Source organism: Rhamphochromis longiceps, linkage group LG4 (assembly GCF_057381845.1).
Source record: "Rhamphochromis longiceps isolate RC_006_pf linkage group LG4, R_longiceps_female_GT1.1, whole genome shotgun sequence".
Classification (NCBI taxonomy): Eukaryota; Metazoa; Chordata; class Actinopteri; order Cichliformes; family Cichlidae; genus Rhamphochromis; species Rhamphochromis longiceps.
The window spans coordinates 3220908-3245518 of record NC_140560.1 but is presented as its reverse complement, the minus strand read 5'-3'; the positions used below and the strand labels follow the sequence as shown (position 1 = coordinate 3245518).

Genomic DNA, 24611 nt, shown 5'->3' with positions numbered 1-24611 from the left:
TACCAGGTGAAAGTTCTTTAATTCACTTGTTGAGCCATCCAAACATGTCAAACACACATGATAGAAGCAGGCACAAGCAGAGGAGTACGCCTCAGTGGAGTTTGTAGAATAACCCCATGGCGCGGGGTCCACGGGGAGCAGCCACGGCCGGTTCAGCTCCTCCAAACTAAAATCTGTGAAAACTCTTTTTTCAAACATCTCACTATCATTTTTTTTAAGCAGGGATCTAAAAGTCTAACCTAAGGTGAAGTCCCCCCTCTATTCACAAACCAACAGTATGCACCACCTCTGGCTCCTCCACCACTCCCAGGTTTTTATCCCCCCCCCCCACTTCATTCTTCCACCCCGCCCCCCCAATCATGCTGACTCCACCCACTCCTCTTCCCTCCCACCAGCGCGGTTCAGGTGTTCAGCTGTCGACGGTGCGCCCCGACCAGGTTTCGTGTTTGGTCCCAGGTTTGAGATGGGTGATGGTCACCTCCACTGCCTGGATCTTCTCGAGTTTAGGAGGGATGCAGCAAACCTTGTAGCTCACTTCATCGCCTTCCACCGGCACATACTCGCCCTCGATGCTGAGGAGACAGAGACAGAGGGGTTCAAACCCAGCTGGATTTTACAGACACGCTGAACTCTTGTCCTGCTTCAGCCTCCCGAGTGCTGGATGAGCTGTAGATGGAATCAAATACAGTTTGGTGCTCACTGCTGATTCAGGGGAGACAGAACCAGTCACACAGCTCAGTCTCATCAGCACAGGCTTGTTAGGTAGAAGGACTTCAGCTGTAGAGACAAACGATCACTCTGCCTCTCAAGTGGCCATTTGACACCCAGTTTGTGCCTCTCATGTTCTACTACGTTAGCCACAGAGCAAAGGAGAGGAGAGCCTAAAAAGGCATACCTCTCTGATTCAAAAACACACGATACACCAGACGATGAGACACTTCCTGTTGAAGAGGACATGAACAATAATAAGAAACATTATTATAACAGCTCTCCGGCTTTCTCTGTAGATTTTAGTGAAAGTTAATGAACGGGATTCTCGAGCCATGATTTCTCGTGTGGTTTCGTTTTCATATCCGTCTATGCGCACGACTCCTCGCTCAGCTAATTATTCAAGAAACCCAGCAGCATCAAACATCACAAATCTGGATATTTTTGTGACAAACACTGTTTAGATATGATGTGTGGGCTCAAAGTGCAGACAGTTCAACGCTGAACACACAGAGACCACAAAGACACACTGACATGATCAATAAAAGGCTTATTTGTCAGATTTTGCAGGAATGCAACACACTACATCGTCTCCACTGTGTGAGCTTTTCTGTTTTTAATTACTGTCCTACTGGTAGCTCATCTTAGTTTTATTTGACCAAATACTGCAGCGGCCAAACATGTTGGCTGCTTTAACAAGTCTGATTGACACCCCCCACCTTCGCCAGATCCTCCTGTCGCAGGAAAACCAGGCCCATCACAGGTGACCTCTTGCACGCCACTCACCACCTGTTTAACCTGCTGCCCTCTGGTCGGCGTCTCAGCTTCACTAACTTCTTCCCACTTCATGCTGAGTACTGGTTTGTCACTGGTAAATAATAATATAGATTTTTCCTGGACAGTCTTCTTCACATGGCTTTCTTTACCTCAAAAAGGATTTGACAATCATCCCGCACTTTCATGGATGTTAAGGCCAAACTTAGCAGCTTGGCAAGAAGTGCTGGAGTAGTTCTTTACCTCACAACCTACCAAAGTGCTGATGGGGCCCAAAACTCCTTCTCACTCCTGCACACTTACAGGTTTGCACTGAAAGCTCCTTGGACCCTGTGCTTTGAGTTTGCAGAAGAAGTCCCACACTTGAAACGATCTTTCAGCTGATTTATTTATGAAGAAATAACAAAACTTATCCTCCAATATGCACGAAACAACTTTAGCAGGCGAGCGTGTTTAAAAATGGCCCCAATTTCTCAACAATTTATGCAACAGCTTCACCAGCTCCTTTACTTACAGCTGAGAATCTGCACTTCAACACCCCGACTCATAACACAACCATACATTTGAAATGTTTTATTACTATGAGGCCCATAGAGACGCCTGCACAAAGTCTGACAAACCAAAACAAACCTTTGAGTGGGATAGCAACGCCTTTAGGACCGGCCGAGTCAGTTTGGTTCATTCTTAAAAAAGAAAGAATGGATTTATGACCTGAAGGACCAGAGAAGGCTAATGAATCAAGTCTGCATCTAAAAATCACGTTCAATCCAGAAAACGATCGATTCGATTCTGATAAGAGCTCGAGTTGATTAAGGGGAAAAAAAGATGCATGAGTTCAGATTTTGTGCATTTGTGTCAAAGGGTGCAAAACGCATTAAGAGTACAGATGGCAGAGCAAAGGGGGAAGCTTTAACAGATCTCTACATCAAAAAAAGAAAAAGGCCAGAGGAGGGCACGAGGTTATATCAATAACATTATCAATAAACATCACTAGGCTGTGTTGTTGTGTTGCCTTGTTGCTGAGGACGAGCCTGGTCCTGTTATGTTCGACAAACACGTGGAAAAGTCACTCAAAGGCTTCGTGAACTATTTTATTGTTTTGTGCTTAAAAAGTATCCAATGAGCGGTTTGTGTGAACGTAGGTGTTCAAGTGTTCGTGCGCGCCGCTAACGTCTGTGCTTCAGGCCTGTGGGTGATAACAAAGGCACCGCAGTGAAGGTCATCAGATATCCTACACTCTGCGTCGCCTTGCTGTGCGTTTCCTTTCACTCCTACAGAGAGCTGACAAACTTTAACATCAAGCTACACACACCTCATCAGTGACAGAGCAATAAACACATCCTGACCTTTCACCCACAGAACGACGGTGTGAGGCACTCTCCACACCACAGGTGCTTCCCCACGCCGACCTGACCACGAACACATTAATCCACAAAGCACACACACACACACACACTTACTCTGAGATATGGACAAAGATGTCAGCGCCCCCGTCCGATGGCGTGATAAATCCATGGCCTTTGGAGCGCGAGAAATATTTACACATGCCAGTAAACACGGGTCCCTCCGATGCACGAGCCGTCCTACACAGGAAGCACATTACAGAGAGATGGGAGACGTGAACACAGAGCAGACTGATGAACCAGCAGAGGCAGATCCCTCGTAAGACCCGCCATATATGAAATAAGCACTTTATTTTGAAAGGTCGTTGGCTGCTAACCAGCAGATCCAATCCTGCGAGTCAGGACTGCTGCAGGGCAACCTGCACACAGCGCCGGGCTGGCCCCGAGTGAGCTTTTAAAAACATTTACTTTGAAGCAGGTCTTATTATGCTCTTCAACAACCAGAGTAGCTTTGCACGATTCACAGAATACAAACTCTTGTTTACATCATACAGAGCCAAGAGTGAAAGAAACACATGTGCTAATACATAAAATACAGAGTAATGCATGTGCTCATTGTTTGAAAGTTCATGTTTAAAGCGAGTCTTCTGAAGAGCAGCTGACAAACTGTGACACACTGTGCTGGCATGCACTGCTGTTTGTCTGCATCAGCACATACTAATCATTTACACATGCTGCTTGAATGCTGCATGACGTGGTAACAATGAATTATTGCGAAGAGGCAATTCCAGGACACGAACGATGAAAGCTGTGGGTGTTTCATTGTGGTTAGACACAGAAGGTCTCACTGAACATGCTAATCTGACAGTCTGATTAACAAACTGATCACCGTGCAGCGTCCAGCACGAGATTATTGACCAGCAACGACAGCAAGCCTCATAGCAGCGAATATTACACTCGCTTCATTGGCTTGTGAATTTGTTTCCTCTCGTTAACGTCTACAGATGTGTGTGTGTGTGTGTGTGTGTGTGTGTGTCCTCACGCTGAGCAGGTCCTGTTTCTGCGTGTGGGCAGAGGGCTGGGGATGAGGTAGCCTCTCATAGGGGAAGGCGAGCGATCTCTGTGTCTGCAGGCCGGGAGGTGCAGAGATTCTGAAGTGGGGGAAAAAGTCCTCAGTGTGTTACATTGCAACAAATTTCACGCGACAGCATGGCGAGCGGTTAGAGCAGGGACTGTGCCTGTAATGCATGTGCAAATACATGACCCGTGGCCTCGGACAGAGACGCTAATGCTCCCCCGTGCCTGTGAACCACCTCAGCGTGAGCTCGACGCCCTCACACGATGAGTCTGTCACATTAAACATCTCACAGCATCAGGGACGTTTAATTATGAGTGAACCATCCCACCACCACTATAATATTAACAGAACTGGGTTAACTGGCACAGTAGGTTCACATCAGTGCAACACATGCTGTTCGTACTTTGATCTGTTTATAGCGAGCGCTCTAACAGTGCGCGGTTCCTAAATTCCTGCTTATTTGTGTTAGCTCACCTTGCTTCTTCACTCTGTATGTAAATGACTGTGCTAGTTTTTTCTGATGAAGCTTAATTTGCTCACAGCCAACTGATATTTCCATGAAGCAGGACTGCACAGGCCCACCAACTGAGCATCACTTGCACATTAATACAGAAGAAATGATTATAGATCAGTTGGAGAGCAGACACCTGTTAACACGTGGCCATGACATTGGGACAGCTTACTCTGACAGCGCACTTACTTGGCACATGCATATGGAAATGGTCCATCAGTGTCTTTGTTTTCTCTGCAGACTTTGAATGTGGACTCTGTACCAATCACCCCTCTAATACACACTTCTGAAACAATGGTTTAACAGGTGGAGGCCAATGAGATTTTCCCTTGCTCATCTTGTTGACTGGCCCCACGCTCACCTGACCCAAGTCTACCAGAACACCTCTGGGACATCAAGCTTGGGTTCGTCTGACACCAACAGGTCGAACCTCAGACTGTCCAGGAGCTCAGTGATGCTCTGGTCCAGTTTGGGGAAGCAATCAGCCCTGACATCATCTGTTATCTCATTAGGAGCTTGCCCCATGTTGTCAGGCAAGCACGTGGGCGCCATACAAACTGCTGAGTTCCATTTAGAGTTTCTGCGATCAAATTTCATCAAAATGGACGAGGCTAATCTCGTTAAAGTGCTGATGTGCCGTTCACATTGTAGGATGTTGATAGATTTTGCTCTGAAAGTGAGCAAAATCTTCAATGTCAGGTGACACATGAGAGGGTGTTGTGTATTTATGCATATACCTGGAGACCGTGGGGATCTTGGAGAAGGCAGTGGAGGGGTCACAGGTCGAGACCCCTTGATGGCAGTGTCTTGAGAGGACATGTTGGAAGAGGCAGAGTAAAGGATGGGGAGGGAGGAGGGGCGGCTCAAAAGGGAGCACAGCAGAGCGTGTTAACCACCTGGGAAAGGAGGATGACAGACGAGATTTAGAGCGAGTCACACAGCATGCTTACAAAGAACAGGGTTACCTAACTCTCTCCATTTAACACACACACACACACACACACACACACACACACTAGTGTGCCAGTCTCACCCAGGTGTTATGTGCACTTTTTTACTTCAATAGCAGTTCAAGCTGCAAATCCCACTTCCAGCCCCCACCCGCAAAAAACAATCTGTGCTCATGGATCTCGTTGCTGTGGCAACAGCAGTTCGAGTACACGCCGATACGACCTGACAGAGACGGTGGAGAACAACAGTGTCCTTATTCACCTCAGCCCAGGACTAACATCAGCCATTACCTCACCCTCGACTGCACATCGAGCAATTAGGTGGAAAAGAAAACGTGCAGCGGCTTCTGCTTTACAGCTGCATTGTTGAAAGAGAAGAAAAAAGAAGAAGAAAAGAGAAAGACGCAAGAATGTTAAACAAATACATCCAGGAGAACTTCAGCGAGGTTGCGAACGCCAGTGTTTCTGAGTAAAGCTGCAGAAGAAAGTGGAGCAGATTTCCCACGGTGCACAGGTGTTTTCACACAGCAGTTCTGGGCAGCGTGGGGAGAATCAGGTTTCCCCACATTTAACACGCAGCATGAGAGAGCCTGACACATTCTCACAAGAACTTTTTTTAGGAACTACTTTTTGTGATACAGACTTCAGAATATTATCAATCCATCTGCTTCAGCTTATCCGGGGGAACACCGAGGCGTTCCCAGGCCAGCCGAGAGATATAATCTCTCCAGCGTGTCCTGGGTCTGCCCCGGGGCCTCCTCCCGGTGGGACATGCCTGGAACACCTCACCCAGGAGGCGCCCAGGGGGCATCCTTGTCAGATGCCCGAACCACCTCAGCTGGCTCCTTTCGATGTGGAGCAGCAGCTGCTCTACTCTGAGCCCCTCCCGGATGGCCGAACTTCTCACCCTATCTCTAAGGGAGAGGCCAGCCACCCTTCGGAGGAAGCTCATTTCTGCCGCTTGTATCCGCGATCTCGTTCTTTCGGTCACTACCCACAGCTCGTGGCCATAGGTGAGGGTAGGGACGTAGATCGACCGGTAAACTGAGAGCTTCGCTTTTACGCTCAGCTCGCTCTTATAGAATATTAATCGACTCATAATTCATGGCATATTGGTATAGCTTAAGCTAGCAGCATATAAAAGTAATTAAACTGGCTTTTTAAAAATAAATGAACGGGTCAACACAAATATAGAGGTGGCTAGAAGACAGTCTGATGTGTTGGAGCGATGGTCGAGCGAGCTGCATTCATCTCAAGGCCACATGATGGCGATATCTTTGTCCTATAGAAGCCAATGGGACAACTTTTATTTATTTGCTTAGACCGTCACCTTCGGTCACACTGAATAAAATGTCATTTTGAAAAGTCTTGGTTTTGGCCAAAAAGAAGAGTCCATGTTATAAAACATGCTTGTTTTCTAATGACTTGTCGAACAAGTATTCACCAATAAGCATGTGGTTTCACAGTCGGACCTGCTCACTAAGCCCGCCCCAAAAACACTCAAAGGACAATACAGGTTGCATTATAACAATCTAGAAGTTAAGCATCGTCCTAAGAGGAGAGTCTGGCACAAAGGCACATCAAAGCTGGATGCTTGTTCAGATGGATTAATGAGCTCAGTGGAATCTGGTTTCTGTAACCGAGGATGAATAATAGCCATCGAAAGGTTGGAAAACAGCTGCGGATAAACAAAAACACCAAAACAGGACCGACTGTTGCTAATGAACACAAAAACTACAGCACCACGCTCTAAATATCTGAACATGATTAGCGCTCTAACCTTTGATCATTTGACATCAGAGTTTGCTCAGCACACAGCCAGTTGCTTTAAGAACCAGCTACACGCTCTGGCAGCAGTTACACACTTTACGGTTTTGAAGCACAGCTCCGAGTGAGCACGGTGTCTGATTAACTCAATAGACACGAGGTTAATGTAATCACAGCCCCTCAGGACAGCGCGCTTCCTTTATGACCATCAACACGTCTGTCTCCGTTTACACTGTGACCAAAGCAACCTCCTTCCCAAAGGAATAGCGAGCCGCTAAAGTTAAAAAAGGAAAAGCTTTTACAGGATGACGGAGAGAACAGACAAACAAAACAGAGGGTCTTTCCAAGGAGAGGAGGTGGGACAGGGAGAAAGTGGCAGATAAGACACAGCACTCAGGGAAAGGTTGGAAAACAAGATAAGGTGAGTGCAGACTTAGCTCACCTCGTTACTACTGCTGCTGTTAAAAGGGCCACCATCACCTTCCTGCACAACACACTACAAACTCTGCTTCCTTAAAACAATGCTGGAACTGAATTTTTAAAATGAATATTTTTAAATTTGTCATAATTTTCCAGCATTTTCAAACCTGTAGTTGTGTCACTCTGGTCTGAATCATGAGTTTGTGATTACAGAGAGCAAAATCCAAAGCAAAAGCAAAATGCGTCAGTAGAAATAATGTGCAGGCCATTATTATTATTGGCTGGATGTTTCTGTGGCAGGAGCAACAGAAGTAACTACAGGAAGAAGGTGCCGTGTCCCCCTCCCCTCCCCGAGGTTTCTTCCTGTTTAAAGGGAGTTTTTCCTTCCTGCTGTCGCCAAAGTGCTGCTCACAGGGGGTTTGTGTGATTTTTGAGGTTTCCTCTCCATTGTTAAACCTTACAATATAAAGCAACTTCAGGCGACTGTTGTTATTATTTGGCACCTAAGTGAAACTGAATTGAACCGTTCCTTGGTTGTGCATCACCAAGTTCAGGTTCCTGGAGGACTTCCCGTGACTCTTCACTGCCACTCGTAATGTGTTTTACATCATTGTTTCAGTTGTGAACTTATATTTGCCTCCTTTCATTTTAGCCTTGCTTCGGCCACCCTGAGCACGCCTGCTCTTGTCTGATCTCAGAAGCTAAACACAAAATCATGCCAAACAGGTTCTGGAACATAACAATCAGTTCACCGAACTCAAGTGGCTTCCACAGTCACCAGATCTCAATCTGAAAGGTGGAGCACCTCTGGGATGTGGTGGAACTGGAGACTGGCATCAGAAAGTGTGTGATGGTGTGTGTGTTTTGGCATGCTGCTGTAAAAACAGTGAAGCTGAACACGTTCAAGTACCAGCAGTGGAAGTTTGCCATTTATAAAAGGGAGCAAAAACCATTATTGCAATAATGTTATTGTAAAAACTGGCCCTTTTTTCTCACAGTACATTGCAGGTTATACATGCAACACTAATCAAGTTTAACAACAAGAAATACCCCAGGTAGATTCAAAATATAAGGTAAAATGTGAAAATATACACGCTTTCCATGCTCAAATAAAAATGCTGAGTCATTAGAGGTGTGAAGCAAACGTGAGGAGACCAAGATAAGAGCAGGGGACAGTAAGAGGCCACACACGATAACAGACCCGACATGCATGCACCGATCTTTATAGTCACAGAAACCACAGCTGGCATCGAACTCTCTGCAACACAAGAACGAAGGTTACAGTCGGCAAAATGTTTGAAAATTAAAGCTGCAATATTGTTTAGTGGAAAAGCGACTGCAGCCTTGACCTTAGAGATTACTGCTCCCTTTAGCATGAACCTCTCAGAGGTGCCAGATTCGTCCACCAGCCCTCGTCATCATCTACTGAAATCTGAACACTCTTACATCCAAAATGCTTCATAGTGATGTTTTTATCCCCTCAGACTCAAAGGAATCCACAGATTTTATTGTTCTTAAATGATCCCACAGTAACTCTGATTTTGGTGTCAAAAATGTACGACTTAGCAACGATGGGAAAATCTTCGTCTGTGATTGTGCGTCGCTTGAAAGCCTTAGCAGATCACTTACACTCGATCCTTCGGGTCTGGGAAAAAACCCTCAAACCTGGCTACGTCCACATCTTCAGGGGAACGCCACACTCCAGACGTCAGAGATTTAAATAAGACGGCATCCAGCTGTCACTCACTAAGAAGGCTCTATTTACTGGCACCCAATCTACGACGAAGCTGGACTCTAATTTTATCGATTTGAAAGGCTGCCATGTGAGTCTGTGTCGCAAAGCATTAGCAACCTGCTGCGATGCTGATGAAACATCAAAGTGTAATGACGCAGATTAAGTTTGATAGAAATTTAGTAATAATAACTCAGTTATTCAACACTTTAGCATCTCAAAGGAAGTTCAGCACTCCCATGCTGCACGTATACGGACACATAAGCATCCTAGCGTGTGTTGCAGTCCATGCATCCTCAAGTATATGATCATGTGACTCTGCTTCAATCCAAACTACAGACATGCAGGACAACAGGAACGACTTCTTGTCCGCTGTGTCCCAGGCTGCCGTTGTGTATTTTGAAGGGAGGGCGACAGATTTGTGACATTTAGCATGTTTGGAGTGTATAGCTAGTGTGCATTGTAGTTTAGTTAGTGTCTAACTTTTCTGCTTTTTTGTGGAAAAAAAAAAGAAACTGAGATTCTGGGTTCATCCCATCTATCTATCTATCTATAAAATATAGACATATTCAGGATGTCAGTGAGACAGTTTCAGTGCTTGTTGGCAGAGATGATACTGTATGTAAGGAGGCAGAGAAATCATCGAGAACTGACTTACCCAAAGCAGTTTGTAGCTGTTAAAATGTATTATTTTAAATATCATTGTATATTCAGTACTGAAGCGCGTTTTGATTGGTCAGATCAGTTTATTTGTATTTTAAAAAACTAAACAAAAACCATAAATCAATCAAGCTTGAAAAAATGAAATGTTGCACATTCGTCCAGTGAAATTACACGGTTGGTATGAACGGCTGCATTAAGAATAGATGAGCTGAAACAATATTTTCAACACAAGATATTTGCATGGATTTTGCCCATCCAGTGGGACCACTTCTGTCTCTCTAACAAACTCAAACAATAGCCACTCTATCATCACACACACAGACACACACACACTAGATAAAACCCATGTCCAGTGGAATTTTCCATGATAGTTCTCTGAACAACACGCCACCAGTGACCCTGCTGACACAGCAAATACCAACGCTACACACACAGTCCACACAGACATCGTCGGTCAGGCCGAATCCCACACAGCCAGCTTTGGTGTGATAAACAGCATCCATGTGATGAGGTTGTTGTACTATACAAGTCAGAAACAAATGCATACAGATTCTGTCCCTGTTTAGTTTCAGCCTCCTCAAGGTGACGTCTGTTCATCTTGAGCTGCACCCACAGAGATCTCAGTGTTCCAGCGTCGGTCCCTGACATGTCTATAAGAGCAAGTGCGCTACGTGCTGATTTTCTGCACTAGCTGCTCAAGAGCCTTCAGAGTTTTTCTGCTGCTCTCCTAGTATTAGTGCCAGTAAATTTAATTAGGCTTGAAGTACGTGGAGGAGCTCGTAGGGTGAGCAGAAGACAAATCTCTAATCTTATTCTACCTGGAGTCATCAGACCTAAACTGAATTAACATTTTGGAAATAAATGTATTTGCAATTCAGCTCAGGGTTACACGAGAAATTAATGCCTCTCATATCCGTAAGTTTAATGATTAGCTAACTGTGACGATGTTAAAGCTCACTGACGCTGATCATTCACACCAACGGTGGCACATTTATAAATCATCCCACATCATGTGACCCTGTCGGAGGTGGGCTGGCATTTACATAAGCGTGGACGTATTGGTGCAGGTTGCCGGTCTAGAATCCGCCTGACTTCATGAGGTGGTGGTGCAGATAAACACAGCAACAGGTGGCTGACTGGAGCTACTCCACGAAGTTGTCAGAATGTTGGGATCATCGGATTTCTTGGTTATGTCAGGTGAGATTCCTGACTATGGAGTGTATACACCGCGTGTTTAGTTAACACGTGACGTGTGGCTTGCCTGCAGTGTGGCTTACGGTTTGTTTTAAAAATGTGTGAAAAACCAGTGAAACAGGGACCAACAAAGACAAGAGCATAAAATAAAGTGCAGAGACTGACAGACGAGAAACTCTGCTTTGAAAGCTTTTATGGGAATATCCGGCTCCGAACATCGAATACAATCAATCGGCCTTTTATCCAATCGAGACACGAGAGCAGGAAATGGAAGAGGAGAAAATGAAATCAAACCAAACATGAGGTCAAACCAGTACAGTGTGCATTTAGAAAAAAGAAACATGACAGATGGAAATGTGTTGAAGAGCGAAGAAAAGGAGAGTTGATATAACAGGATAACCATGTGGGAAAGTAAAGATTCTGCTTTTCCATCGCTCCTTGCTTCGTCTTTTTCTTTACCCCCGACTTCCCTTCTCTCTCTCAGAGGTTCACTCAGTTCCTCGTTCACACCGGGGGGCAGAGAAAGATGAAATGTCCCCGAGGACAAGATGACACAAAGGCAAAGCAAGGACATGAAATTAGCAGGAACTTTGCAGAAACTTGGAGAGTCCAAGGCTGGAAAACTGTAACTGTGGGTGACACAACTACGTCCAGGTGACTGACCTCAGAACAGTCTCCTCTTTGTTTCTGAGCTCCAGATTGAAACATTTTACCTTTAGCTTTGCCCAAAAGCTGCACTTGGCAATAAAAAGCAGCTGTTTAGAGGAACCATTTAGCTTTCTTGCTAACTGTAATGTTGCAAGACTGGTGTCATAGTGTGAGTCTCTACCATGAACAAGAGAATAGGAATGCAGCTTGACCAGTATTCAGTGTTACGAAACTAAAGTTACCCTTTAAGATTAAAAACTATAAATCCTAGAATCCCGAGGAAAACAAAAAAGAAAGCTGGTCTTACTAATACATCGATGCAACGATACACAAACATGTCACACTGAGCGCTCCTAGTGAGCTGTTAAACACGGCGACTATCCAGCATCCAGTAAAGTGTGGCTTGTCAACTATTTGGGAGCATTTCCGGTTTAGTCTTCTCGTTAAAGGTGAGACAGCAAAAACAGGAAAAGATTGTGCAGTGTGCCGTCACCGCCGCGACTTCCTTTCTGTTCTAACGAATCCTCCATCCAGACTGTTTTTAGATTGATTACATGGAAATTAAAAGAACGAGTTGCATTACTCAGAGCGTGGAGAGCATTAGCAGCGAGAGCATTAGCAGCGAGAGCATTAGCAGCGAGAGCATTAGCAGCGAGAGCATTAGCAGCGAGAGCATTAGCAGCCTTCTTTACTCATAGGTCAATATCCATATGTTATTATGTACTGTTCTATAAGGGGTTGTGACAGATTATAATATAGGCAGTATAAATTTTCCATGATATAAAAAAATGCCATATGACAATATTATTGCTTAAACAATACAACACCTTTACATGTGCACAACAGTGGGACAAGGCGAGGCTATAACACCTTACAAGTCGTTATAAATCCCGCTGCCTGCAAGCACCAATAAAACATTTTTCCCGTAACAATAGAAATATTTTCTTGAAATACTGCGATATTATTTCGAGGCTCTATTATCCACCCATAACCCCACATGTCTGCTTATTTTGACAAAAGGCATCCAAATACTTTATAGCTCAAAAAACTTCATCTTTCTCATCGACAACATGCAATCTGTGTATTAGCAGAGATGTGTAATGCAGCTGCAGGCGCATGTCTGCTGTGTTACACAACCGCTGTAATATAGTGATAACATCACTAATTCATTTAAACAAAAAACCCAAGAAGGGGTTGCAATATTGAACCCTTCAGTCAGCTAATAACCATCGCATCCCTAGCTACAATAACCATCAACAGCTCAGCTCCCCCTAAACGAAACACTCATTTATCATCCGCCCCTGTGAGGTGCCAGGAAGTATAAAGGTATGAACAAAGCAGCCCCTTAAATGCACCGCTTTAAGGGGAGTTTGATTTCAATCTCGCACTGGTCTCACTGAGTTAAAGATTCCTGGCTGACATAAACCACGGTCACATGTTTGCATCTGCACTGCGACATTCTGCGAGGACCTTGAGCCGCTGCAGCTGATGGAGGCAGAGTCATTGTTGCATCTCCACTCTTAAGCGGTCGAGATGAATGAAGTGGACGGCGGATGCAAATGGCTCCAGGCCCCTTATTGAAGACCTCAAAGCGCGCACACAAAGAATAACGCAATCTGCTTTACAAACATTATGAGCCTGTGTTGAATGCAGAAAGCAACCTTAAGTGTAACATGTGAAGCTCTCTGTGGAAGCCACTGTGGGTGGGTGTGTTTGTGGTACTGTGGATGCGTGTGTGGCTGAAAGTGAATTGCATTTGTGTGATGGCAAAAGATGGTCCCGATCTCTCCATTTGATGACTCACTCCCTCGATGTGCATCACTGGATTTGGTGTTTTAAACATTACAAACTTGTGAGGGCTGACCATGACCGTCAGCAAACTCCTGCTTCACACCTGTTTACACGAGGAGCCGTATGAATGCAGCTACAGACCTGAGCCCCCACCCACCCATACACCCAGGAATCCACTGTATAGCTTCCAGGTGCACGTCACCCCTGCTTCCCCCACCTCTCAGAACCCACTGTCACCCAGACACAGGCCTGAAACAATACATACGTTTTAAAATGGGTCAGTTAGGCTGCGAGGGTTTGTTGAAGTTCAAGCTTTTTTTTAAAAGCGATCAGCTAATGCAGAACTGAGACTACAACAGAAAACCAAAAAGCATCCGGTATCAAAAACCTCGCCTCCAGATTAGTTCAGCACCAAAACAAGCAGCAGCTATTATAAGTTACTATACTGTGAACAGCTCAAATCACTTTTCACTCAAATTGCTGCAGTTTCATTTTCATATGAGAGGTTTACATTTTTCTTGATTTAAAGGAGTTGGACTCAAACAGCATTATACTGTCCTCGGTGCACAAAGTGTCAGAATTACACCACTTGCAAAATAATTATGTTTTTTTTGGTACATTAGCATACTGTTTTAACATTGCTTAAAAAATAAAAAGCATAAAAACAATGTTTTCATGGGCTTTAGGCACCATGTCTCTTGTATATTGATGAGGATCATCACACAGAAATCAAAAGAAGTGGCTCATTTGAAGCAGTGATTTATTCATGTGTTCTTGTGGTCGAGAGCAGGTGAGGAGTCACGACTTCGCTTTGGATTCAATTGGTAATTTTGTTGTTAATCTCATGAACTATCTGCTTAATTTTAAATAAAGCAAAAAAAACAAAACAAAACTAAATTATTACTTTTTTGCCTCCTAATGCAATACTGTGTAAAACTGTTACAGGCTTTGTAACAATCTTTTTACAAGCAGGTCTTCACTGTGTTTATATTGTACAAGCTGCAGTCTCAGATTATCCTTCTGTTGACATGAAAACTGCACTGGGGAGCTGAAGCCTTCTTCCTTTTCTTCAGGCGAACATGCTCACAGTTCTGCCCTCTCCTGTGGGTGTCGTAACCACAGCTGGTGATTCTTCCTGGATAAAGTAGGAAAAAGGAAGCGACCTGTTCAGTCACTGGACAGGGGAAATGCTTTTACTGCCATGTGTGATTTGCATTCTGAATCTCTTCAAGCTCATCTGGGCAGCCAACATTCTCCTCTTATACCATCTTTTATAATGATTTGACTTTATTTTTGGCCCCAAAACAATAAGAAAAAATAAAAGATAACTTAACAGAAAGATGCATCGAAAGTAAGAAACCTGAAACCTTTGGACACCATGTGTAAGTATTTTTCTTCCTCCTTTGGGTCTTAACTTCCCGACATTCCCCATGTCTATCTTACACGTCTAAATCTCCTGGAAAATATTGACAGTATGATGCACAGACTGCTGGAGAAACATATTACACTGGAATCCAGTTAAACAGCAGCACAAACTCACTGCAACATACAGTAATGTTGCTTGTTATTGATGTACTGGGATTCTTATGCTTGGCTTTCAAATTGCCCAGAATCACAGCTGCAACAGCCAATAAAAAACCGACACAATCATGCCAGACGCCACTTCTGCTCCACTGCAATTTTGGACGTGCAATTTCCACACCGCAATAACCACAAGCTCCTGAAAACAGTGATTTGGGTAATTTAGTTATAGTCGCTTGAAGAGAACTTAAAGCAGCAGATAAGCAAGATCATATCAAGATCAGGTCAAAGGAGAAATAATCACTCATACCACTTAACTCATATTAAAGTTTCTTTTTTTTTTTTTTTTAAATATATACATACAACATATCTAAAGTGTGACGGTTGCATTTATGAGGATTCAAACATATGGTTTGAAATAAACGACCAGCAGATTTGATGGTTATAGCTGTAGGACAACAAAAGACCAACATGCTGCTAGATCAATACTGGATTAGCAAACTGACAACTGTATAACTGAATCATGGGAATTTCTCTATAACATGACAGTATATCCACGTAAACAACCATCAACAGGTTTTATGCATTGGGGATTAAATTGTCCTCGCAGACTGATTATGTTTCAGAAACTCGATTTATTTTTCAAACTAGCTAGAAGAGCAGCAACAACATTGTTTAGTGTTTAGGAGCCACTGCTCAAAAACAGAAGGTTTGAGAAAACAGGTTTAGGTGAACTCTGCTCTCGACCTGAATGAATATCCTTTGCTGCACTGAAGGGCATCCACAAACGTCTTTGACCTTGGAGAGCTCTTTAGATTTTTGAGTGATTAAGTCTCTCACTTCAGTGGGAAAGATAAGAGCAGGTCGTAAACGTTTAAGTGTTTCGATAAGACGGCTCTGCACTAAAACTAAGGTGGTTTGAGTCATGAGCACCAGGTCTGATTTTAAGTAGTCGAGTACATTTTTGTCCATGTTCATTATCTGTTTGTTTTTTTTCTCATCCAATAAGATGAAATATTTGTTCAAATATTGTCTCAACTTCAAAGTGCAAAGGTGGATGTTCTCATTTTGATAAATCCACTAAAAATAGGCAGTCTGTGTTTCTCAGCGGTAGCAATCATCAGCTACTGGATGGATGCAGAACTATTAGAGCGCTCTGGACACAACACATGAAACAAACAACGAGCAATTAAAATCATTATGTCGACAATAAGGGCACAGAAACGGAAAATTACATCTGCTGGCTGCTCACAAAGCTCTCTCATCAATCGTTAAATCACACGTCTGTTAATAACAATGTTGAAATGAAGTTTGCAGTGAATCCATTTCCCCCGTAATCATTTACTTTGGCATCATTCAGAGCATCCAGCAGGAAATCTGACACCCAAATGGTCGATGTTGGATACGGAAATAATTCCCGTTGATCCTTTGGACGGATAAAGCTACAGTTTGTTACAACATCGATGTTCAGATGTTGACACATTTTCATAAAACATGACGGTTTTTGTGCACTGAAATCAGTCATTTTAAATTCAGCAGTAAATTCGGCTTCTATTGCCCGATTTACACGACTGACCCCTCCTTTTAATCATTTGAGCCAATAGAATCACGGTAACGTCACTGCGAAGCGGTGAACATTTGTTTTGGATGCAAGACAGCACAAGTAAGAAAGTTTGTGCTGCTGTTTTTCCAAATGCGATGCGTAATTTTGGTCTTCGTTTATGGTTGATTTAGTGAATTTTGTTCAGAGCGTGACGAAATTTGCAGTTTTGGAAACTGTGAGATGTCAGCGTTTAGTAGAGGCGTTACTCATCCGCGTACGTGAATCTGGGTTATGCCTGTATTTGGCGTCGCGGCCCATTAAACTGGACGTCCCCCTCTCGCCCCAGCTAGTTGGAAAAAAGCTGCCTTAGAAGTTAGCATGTGGGGAAGTTGGGGGTTGTTGGCAGACAGGCTGATTAAAAACACTTTGGACAGCAAAGCCGGCGGCAGACATGGAGACGGGAAAAAGCAGGCCTGGGTGAGGACGAGAAACTGTAGCTGTGTGAGAAAGGCTAAGAAAACAAAAGAGTGAGGGGAGTTTGTGGGGTCACTGAGCAATGCAGCTTTCTTTGAATGGAGCACAGATTTATTGCTGTTGACAGTTTGGATAAGAGCCACATTTTGATTTGTCACCTGTTGTGATTAATGATGTCCTCGCAGTAATTGTTACTTGCATATCAAATATGAAACTTTAAAGCTTGTAAGATCAGGGGGATAAAATGTGTTTGTATATTTATTAAGTAAGGTGTGTTTTATGTTTGGAGGTCTAGAGAATCTCATTTTACACCCTGCTGCACATTCAAAACTTCACCTGCTGCAGACAAACAAAATACACACATCGAAGTCAAACAGTGCAACCTGGTCCTGTGGTACCATCACTCAGCCCATGTATACTTTTACAGCTTCCCACAGGATGCATCTTCCTTGACAGAGAAAATTTGGGGGATTTTGGAGGTCCCAAAGCGTTTTAACCGAAGCCAAAGTTAACTCACCAGCAGCTCTAAAGCTGTGGTGGCTACATTTACTCAAACAGTCAGAAATCAAAGGAAAATGATCTCTATCAAACATTGTATCATTTAATTACTGCAAATTGTATTTACTAATGTAGTCGCACCCAAATGGCTCCTTGTCAACCAGGAAAGTCTCTGCAAACCAACATGGCATGTCTAAACAAAGAATAATACACGTAAGCGCTATGAGAGAGGAGTTCACCTGCATAAAGACTCCATTATCACTTAAATTGTTTGCTGGCTTTGTGCGTTTCCATCAGTGGCGTCAGATGACTTTCACAGAAAGGTAAGCAGAGATGATGGATTAATATTACTGCTGCATATGTTTGAGAAATATTCTGTTTATTCACAGCATCATAACCTATAATTCATGTTTGTTGTCCTGTAAGGACAAGTATCTCTTGCTACAATGGCTGAGCACAGCCCTACATCTTCATTTAAAAACAACAACAACAGTCAGTGGCATAAACAGGCTAGCTGTGTTTCCACACAAAGCTAGCTGCGCTGCCTCACTTCTTAAAGCAACTAGGTTGATGAAAAAGACGAGAGCAGTTACTGAGGTCAGTTACAGGACACATAATGCACTCTCAGCATTACAGAGGTGAGTGACAACAAACACATGGCCTGTAAAAGCAAAGATTCCTTAGGAGAGAAATGAAAGCTTGCACACATACAAGGTAATACCTGCACTTTGTTCCAGTCACTCACGGCATTTTGTTCAACTGTATATAAAAGAAAGTGGCTTTGGCGGTGATCTGAACCATAGTCCAGAGGACTGTACTACGAAACCAGATTACTGGATTAGCAAACCAGGTCTCGCTTCAAGTCAGAGTTTTCTGCGTCACGAGAGAGGCTCGGTTTTTACCTGGCTAAATCACCATGGTAACTTATACTGACAATAAAATCTGTTCATAGATTTGGTTTGTTTTTAACTCTTCTGGTCTTTACTGTATGTTTTAAATTTGATAGATTCTCTTCCAGGGGAATAAAATTTAAGTTGTTGAGTCGTATCTCACTAAAACCACTGAATGAAGCATTGCATTGTCACATTAACGTATAAATGTGGTACTTGATTCGAGTCTCTTTCACACTGCTGGAACTGCAGCTACCACAACAGAGGACACACACCAAGATTACCTGCTCAATCAATATTACAATTTGATCTGCAACAAACTACAGTGATTTCCATGCCTCTGTTATTAGGCTATGGGACAATAACACGTAATGTCTAAATATATCCAGCTTAAAGTTCAGAGCCCTAATGTGCAGCAGCAATCTTAGAAATAAACAGCAACACGTTATCATCTGATAACGTCTGACTAGAGTAGGCGCCGCACAGGGACCATTTCGGGTCTAAGAAGAATGACATTTTGGGGGTTGTCCCAAAACGTTTTAACGTTTGCAAAATGCAAATTTTTATGAGAGCACGCTCGCAACCTGAAGCAGAAAGGCTGGCTTAACAGGGAAAGTTGATCGCTAGCATCATGATACTTGTTACCTAGCTGGGTTTTTAGAATTTGTTGAGCCAGCTAATGCAAGGTAAGCTTTTCTGTGTTGAACTTGTGGGTAGAATACTCCTCGGTATCATCGCTTACGACTGACGCTGTTCTTGTCTGTGTTGTTGTCCGTTGTCATCAGTCGTCTGTTTGTTTTGAAAATGTGCATTTCATTTAGTCGCGCACTGCAGACTAAACCTACCTCGTCGTAGGCCAGACGAGGATCCATCAGAGCACTGCTCTACACCCTCCATTAAACCCAGTGTGAGACCAAAACACAAAAACCACAGTAGCATATAGGTGAGAGAAATGTGCCACAATGAATACATAAATTCAGAGAGATGAGGCAGACAAGCATCTCTGCAAATGCAGTCACATTACACTCTAATATGTAAATCAAACCAGCAGTCAGAAGTCAAAACTATCCTCTTGCTTTCTGTCATGTGATGACAGATCAGTATTCCCACTCCAAACACACACAGACACACAAACCAGTCCACGCATGAATCTATTTGCATGCACTCAGATGCATGTTTGCTGCAGGTGTCTATATGAAAATAGAATGAGGCAGAAAACAATGTCATCTCAATAATGATGACATCATTTGAAGACATTATTGGGGAAATTAGGTAAAAATGTCACTGACTGGCTAGCTACTGCCATCACTTTGACTACCACTGATCTAACAGCTCTAGGTGACACAGTCTGCAAGTCTTCCAATCGGTGCTAGCGACAGGATTTAACAGGCATCGCATGACAGGTGATGGCAAGCTGGCAGCACTCATTCGTACAAGCGAGTATGTGAAAGTATGATTTATGCGTCAGCTCCAAATGACGAAACTTGAAGTGTGAAAAAGTATCCAGCACGCTGACATGATTACAGGTCAGTCAGTTAAACAGTTAATATGATGGTTATTGATACGTGCTATCAGCTGTCCGTCCTTATCAGCTAAATGATTCAGTAATATCAGCACACACAGGCGTGAGATTTTCAGATACTTTGCATATATATAAATAACGAACTCAGTGTGACACAATCACCACAGCATACACAGCTTTTACACTACTGTGACACTCAATGTAGTTAACAGCCAATTTCTTACAAAAATAAAACAGATGAGAAGCAGATTATGGAAAATCACACATATCCAGGTAGAGCACAGTTGCAAAGGAAAAGTCATTACTGAAAAGAAGTCCAACCAACACCAAAATAAAAGTCTGTGTGACCTCTGCCACAGACTGTTCTCACTGCATAACCAGCCCGAATGCTGGGACAAAGACAGGAAACACCTCCTCAGGCTGCAGCATTAGTCCAAACTAAATATCACTGACAAGCTGTCTGGCTGAAAAGTTTGGAAAAACAAAATCTGATTGATGACAAACTTTACATTCTCCTTCTGGCCTTGACTCTAACGTGCATGCAAACACCATGGATATTCAGCCATGACTGCTAAGATGGCTTGTGCTAACCCAGAAAGAGTCGCAGAAAAGGAAGCCAGCAGTATCGCTGTGTCCCCCGACTGCAAACAGTTCCAGCCATGATACGTTTGCATGCAAATCTTAATTTACCAGTTTAACAAAGTGCTTCCTACTTTCCAAAGTGTGAGCGGCGACGTGCCAGGCATAGATCGCAGGAGCCATTCCAGTCACAATTCCCTACCCAGCGTGGAATTTGCTCCCGAGGTAAACAACAGGAAACGCAACTGCGCAAAATTTCACTCGTGCACACACACACACACACACACACACAGGAAAGAGGCCACAAAACATTAGCAGCTCTCTTTTATCTTCTAGTTGTAGCGCGCCGGCTTCCCTCTCCACCTTCAGTTACGCACCGTCATGTTTACTGCACTTTGCTACAGAAACACACGAGCGTTACACTCGATACAGATGAAAATTAAGACTTGAAATGAGATGCAGACAGTTTGGATTTCCATCTGTTTTTGTCCCTCCTCTCTTTGCTGTGTCCTCTTTATGCTATTACACGTCTTTCTCATTGTCTCATGAGAGATTATTACACCCGATCATGTTGCATTCAAACAAGCTCCTTCTGGCTTCACAGCTGTAAAAGGAACAGTCATAAAAAAAACAAAAAAATAATCCACTGGTGAGAGTTAAAGTGGCCTGATGGCACCGTTATCGTCTATGAGGGTAGCTTCTACAGCTTGTGTTGCCGACATTCAAATGAGTGAGTATCTACCGCCATGTGTAAAACACGGTGGAGGCTCTGACCAGAACCTACAGCAGGTGGAGAGCTGGTTCAAATACCACACCCATCTCCAGCTGCAGTCAAAGAGTTTGAGTCTGAGAAGCAGCTCCAAAATTTATTGGGGTGGTTTCTTCACAGTAAGTTGCCCTCAACCTTATGAAAGACATGGCTGATAATTCAATAAATAAGAACTCAATAAAAAATGAGTGAATCCAGAATTGTTAGAGCTCAGCATTAGATCCAAACAGACCCAACAGCAGGGGGTGTCCACTGGCTTCACTGCATTCTACTGTGCAGTTTTATTGGTGGAGGATGGCGTTCATATTTTTGACACAACGTGCTAAATCATCACGTCAGTCAAGCTGACATCGAATGCAGTGTTTATAATAACTCCACTTCAGCGGCCATCTAAAGTAACACCATGACATTTGAGAAGTTGTTCAATAAAACAGAAAAACCACAATAAAGCACTTAACGATGAAGTAGACTGGCAGAGATCGAAATACATCGGAAATTTATTTTCACGTTGGGGAAGTTTGAGGGTCTTATACAGTTTAAAAATACACACAGACATACAGGTGCTGGATAAAACCCAGACCTGCAACTCGCTCTGTAATTTGTGTGCAGCTCTGGAGAGACCTCAGCCTTTAACTGAAAACCACATCCTCAGTGAAACTGTGACGATAGCCAGTCAATACCTTTCCTTAGAAATCGAGGATTTTTCTTCTTCACACACAACCAAACAATAAAACTCAACGATATCTCTTGACCAACACATCTAATGATATTTTTCTTGCTTCAACCAGCAACAGGCAGGAATCAGGGCTCAAAAACACAGGATGATCCTCCACCTTTGCTGTCCTCTGTGGCTAATGCACCCACACCCACACGGAGAGAAACAAACACGCACTTGTCCAATAATGAGCTGCTGATAGATACTGGCAATATCATGCGGCTCTTAAGCGCCCACAGATGCTCGTCTTCCAGGACTTCATTAGCTCTGAATGGGGGGGGGGGGGGGTTGAGAAAAAGCCTTTTCAAGTTTCTGAATGAAAGCCTCTGACTTCCATAAACACACACACCTGTGTGTGTGTGTGTGTGTGTGTGTGTGTGTGTGTGTGTGTGTGTGTGTATTCCCTTGCATGCTTTTGAGCCCCAACCCCCCCCAAAGGAAATGAACGCCAGCTCGCGCCAGGAAAATCCTTGATGGAAAGCAAAGACTGGAAGTCAGTGAACTTTGGCGCCTCCAGTAACTTACAAATACAAACGAGCTTAAATAAAAACCACACATTTCGTCCGCTGAGTTCATTTATATAAACCACAGTGTTTGTCGAGCAGGTGTAAAGTTCACAGCTTCCTTGGGGCAAAAACTATTAGCTAGCTGCTGCAGAAATTAGCCGCGCGCTCACAGAGCAGCGCTGCGTGTGTTCGAGTCTCACCTTGTTACCTCCAACTTCAGCACTGACGTTTCTTCTGAAGCTGGAAAAGTTTCGGCTCTGAACAGTTTGATGTCGTGCTGCGGGTTTGTTCCCCGCTGTAGAGCGTGGTGAGGACGAGCTTCAGCCTCCCGGAGTCCAGCAGAGTAAACTCTTTCACTCTCTCTCGCTCTTTTTTCCTTTTTTCCTTCTTTTTTTTCTCAATGGGCGTAACACCATCGGAGTGACGTCACCTGTTACCGTAACAGGCGCTACAGCGGGACGTCAAAAACGAGCAGCCGTAAATACGCGACACAACACGCAAAGCGGATTTGTTTGTATATTTTATACAGAAAACCACTTTTTACAAGAACAAAGGAATAAATAAAATGTTTATGTTATGTTTGTTGCATTTGTATGCAAGTTACTGTTATTTTATTACGTTTCAAATAAATAGACAAACTCGTGTTGCGTGGGAATAATAAACAGCATTGTCTGCACGCTGTTTATTTCCTGAATCCTTAAGGCTTCTGAATGCCATGCAATGAATTATCTATTTCTATCGTTTCCTATTTCTGTATTGTTGGTACACAGGATTAATTCAATATTACATGTAAACTCATTGTATATATCGCACATTTGTACATAGTATAAAACACTTTTGGACTAATAATGCTTGATTTTCCCGTCTTTTAGTATATCTTTGATTCGATTTTTCCGTCTGAGGCTCCAGCGCCCCCAGCGTCCCTGAAAAGGATAAGCGGAAGCGAATGGATGGATGGATTTTTCCGTCTGACTTGTGAGCTGCTGTAAGACGTAAATTTCTTAAGTGTGGGATTAATTAAGGTGTCTTATTTTTTTAAAAACGGTCACACCGCCTGACAAAAGAGATTTCATACATTTTTGAACCAAGAAATTGTAATAAACACCTTACGTGGCACAAAGACAGCACTTATTGGAATAAACAGCTAATTTAACACATTTATTACCATTTCATGTTTTGGTGTGCGTTTTATATGAAGCTATACTTATTCTTTGTTTTGGTTTGTTTTTTAAACCATGACTAAAAACAAAATTTAACTTGAAAGGAATGTAACAGGAAATAAGATGGAAAAGGTTCACATGAAGCACTGCCTCACATTCAGCAGAGGGAGACATTTTCATACTTAAGCTCAGAATAAGTGGGAATTAGACATCAGTTATATTTTTGTAACGTTATATCCTGTTAAACACAGTGAGTCAGTGTGTTCTCTTACCACCGTCTATTGATGCTGTCCATACAATCCATGTGGGAAAAACAAAGAGAACAACACATGTACAAAGGAACGAGACTGTGGGAACAAACCTCCATTCAGTTCCATTTGCCCTTTAGATGACAAGAAAAGTGCGGTTTTGCCCGCCAAGTTAACAGTCTGCAAGGTGACCTGCTGTCGAGGCGCACACATGCCCAACCAAACACAGGAAGCTCGCAGTCTAGCATATTCACAATGAAACAAAAAGAGAAAGCTAAGGTCCGGCCTGCTTCTTTACTGAGTTTAAAGAGGCTCCTATGTTGATTTCCCATTTGACACTTTTCATATTTGAATCTACACACCAGGAAAGACATAAAGTAAGGAAGTCATATGGAATTTACTACACTACACATTTAATCCTGCGATACTGAAAGAGAAATGCAATTTTGAGTACATGGTGAAGAAATGCTGCTGCAGTAAAGGAAACTGTCAGCATGACTCTCTGGGAAGAATTCTTAAGAAATAAATGTGTAAAATGACAGAAAAAAGCTCGTGTGTGACTAAATGACACGCAAGACTAAATGGTGCATACGGTAAAATATGCTTT

At 43.2% G+C, this 24611-nt stretch overlaps 1 protein-coding gene across 1 annotated transcript; it reads right to left on the bottom strand.

Moving 5' to 3' along the window:
- Positions 1–22990, bottom strand: carhsp1 (calcium regulated heat stable protein 1). Its single transcript, XM_085402909.1, has 5 exons — positions 22797–22990; positions 5152–5310; positions 3868–3976; positions 2943–3065; positions 1–572 (listed from the first exon to the last, which is right to left on the bottom strand). The coding sequence occupies exons 2-5, from the start codon at positions 5231–5233 to the stop codon at positions 410–412; spliced, it is 477 nt and encodes a 158-aa protein (XP_085259035.1). The 5' UTR covers positions 5234–5310; positions 22797–22990; the 3' UTR covers positions 1–409.
- Positions 22991–24611: the final 1621 nt, after the last annotated feature.

Bases quoted from the DNA above. Each gene is read 5' to 3' on its own strand.
- carhsp1 (XM_085402909.1), bottom strand. From the start codon at position 5,233: ATGTCCTCTCAAGACACTGCCATCAAGGGGTCTCGACCTGTGACCCCT. The intron at 3,977-5,151 runs GTATATGCATAA...CCCCCACTTCAG, and splicing joins AAGATCCCCACGGTCTCCAG to AATCTCTGCACCTCCCGGCC. The intron at 573-2,942 runs GTAAGTGTGTGT...CTGTCTCCTCAG, and splicing joins ATCTTTGTCCATATCTCAGA to CATCGAGGGCGAGTATGTGC.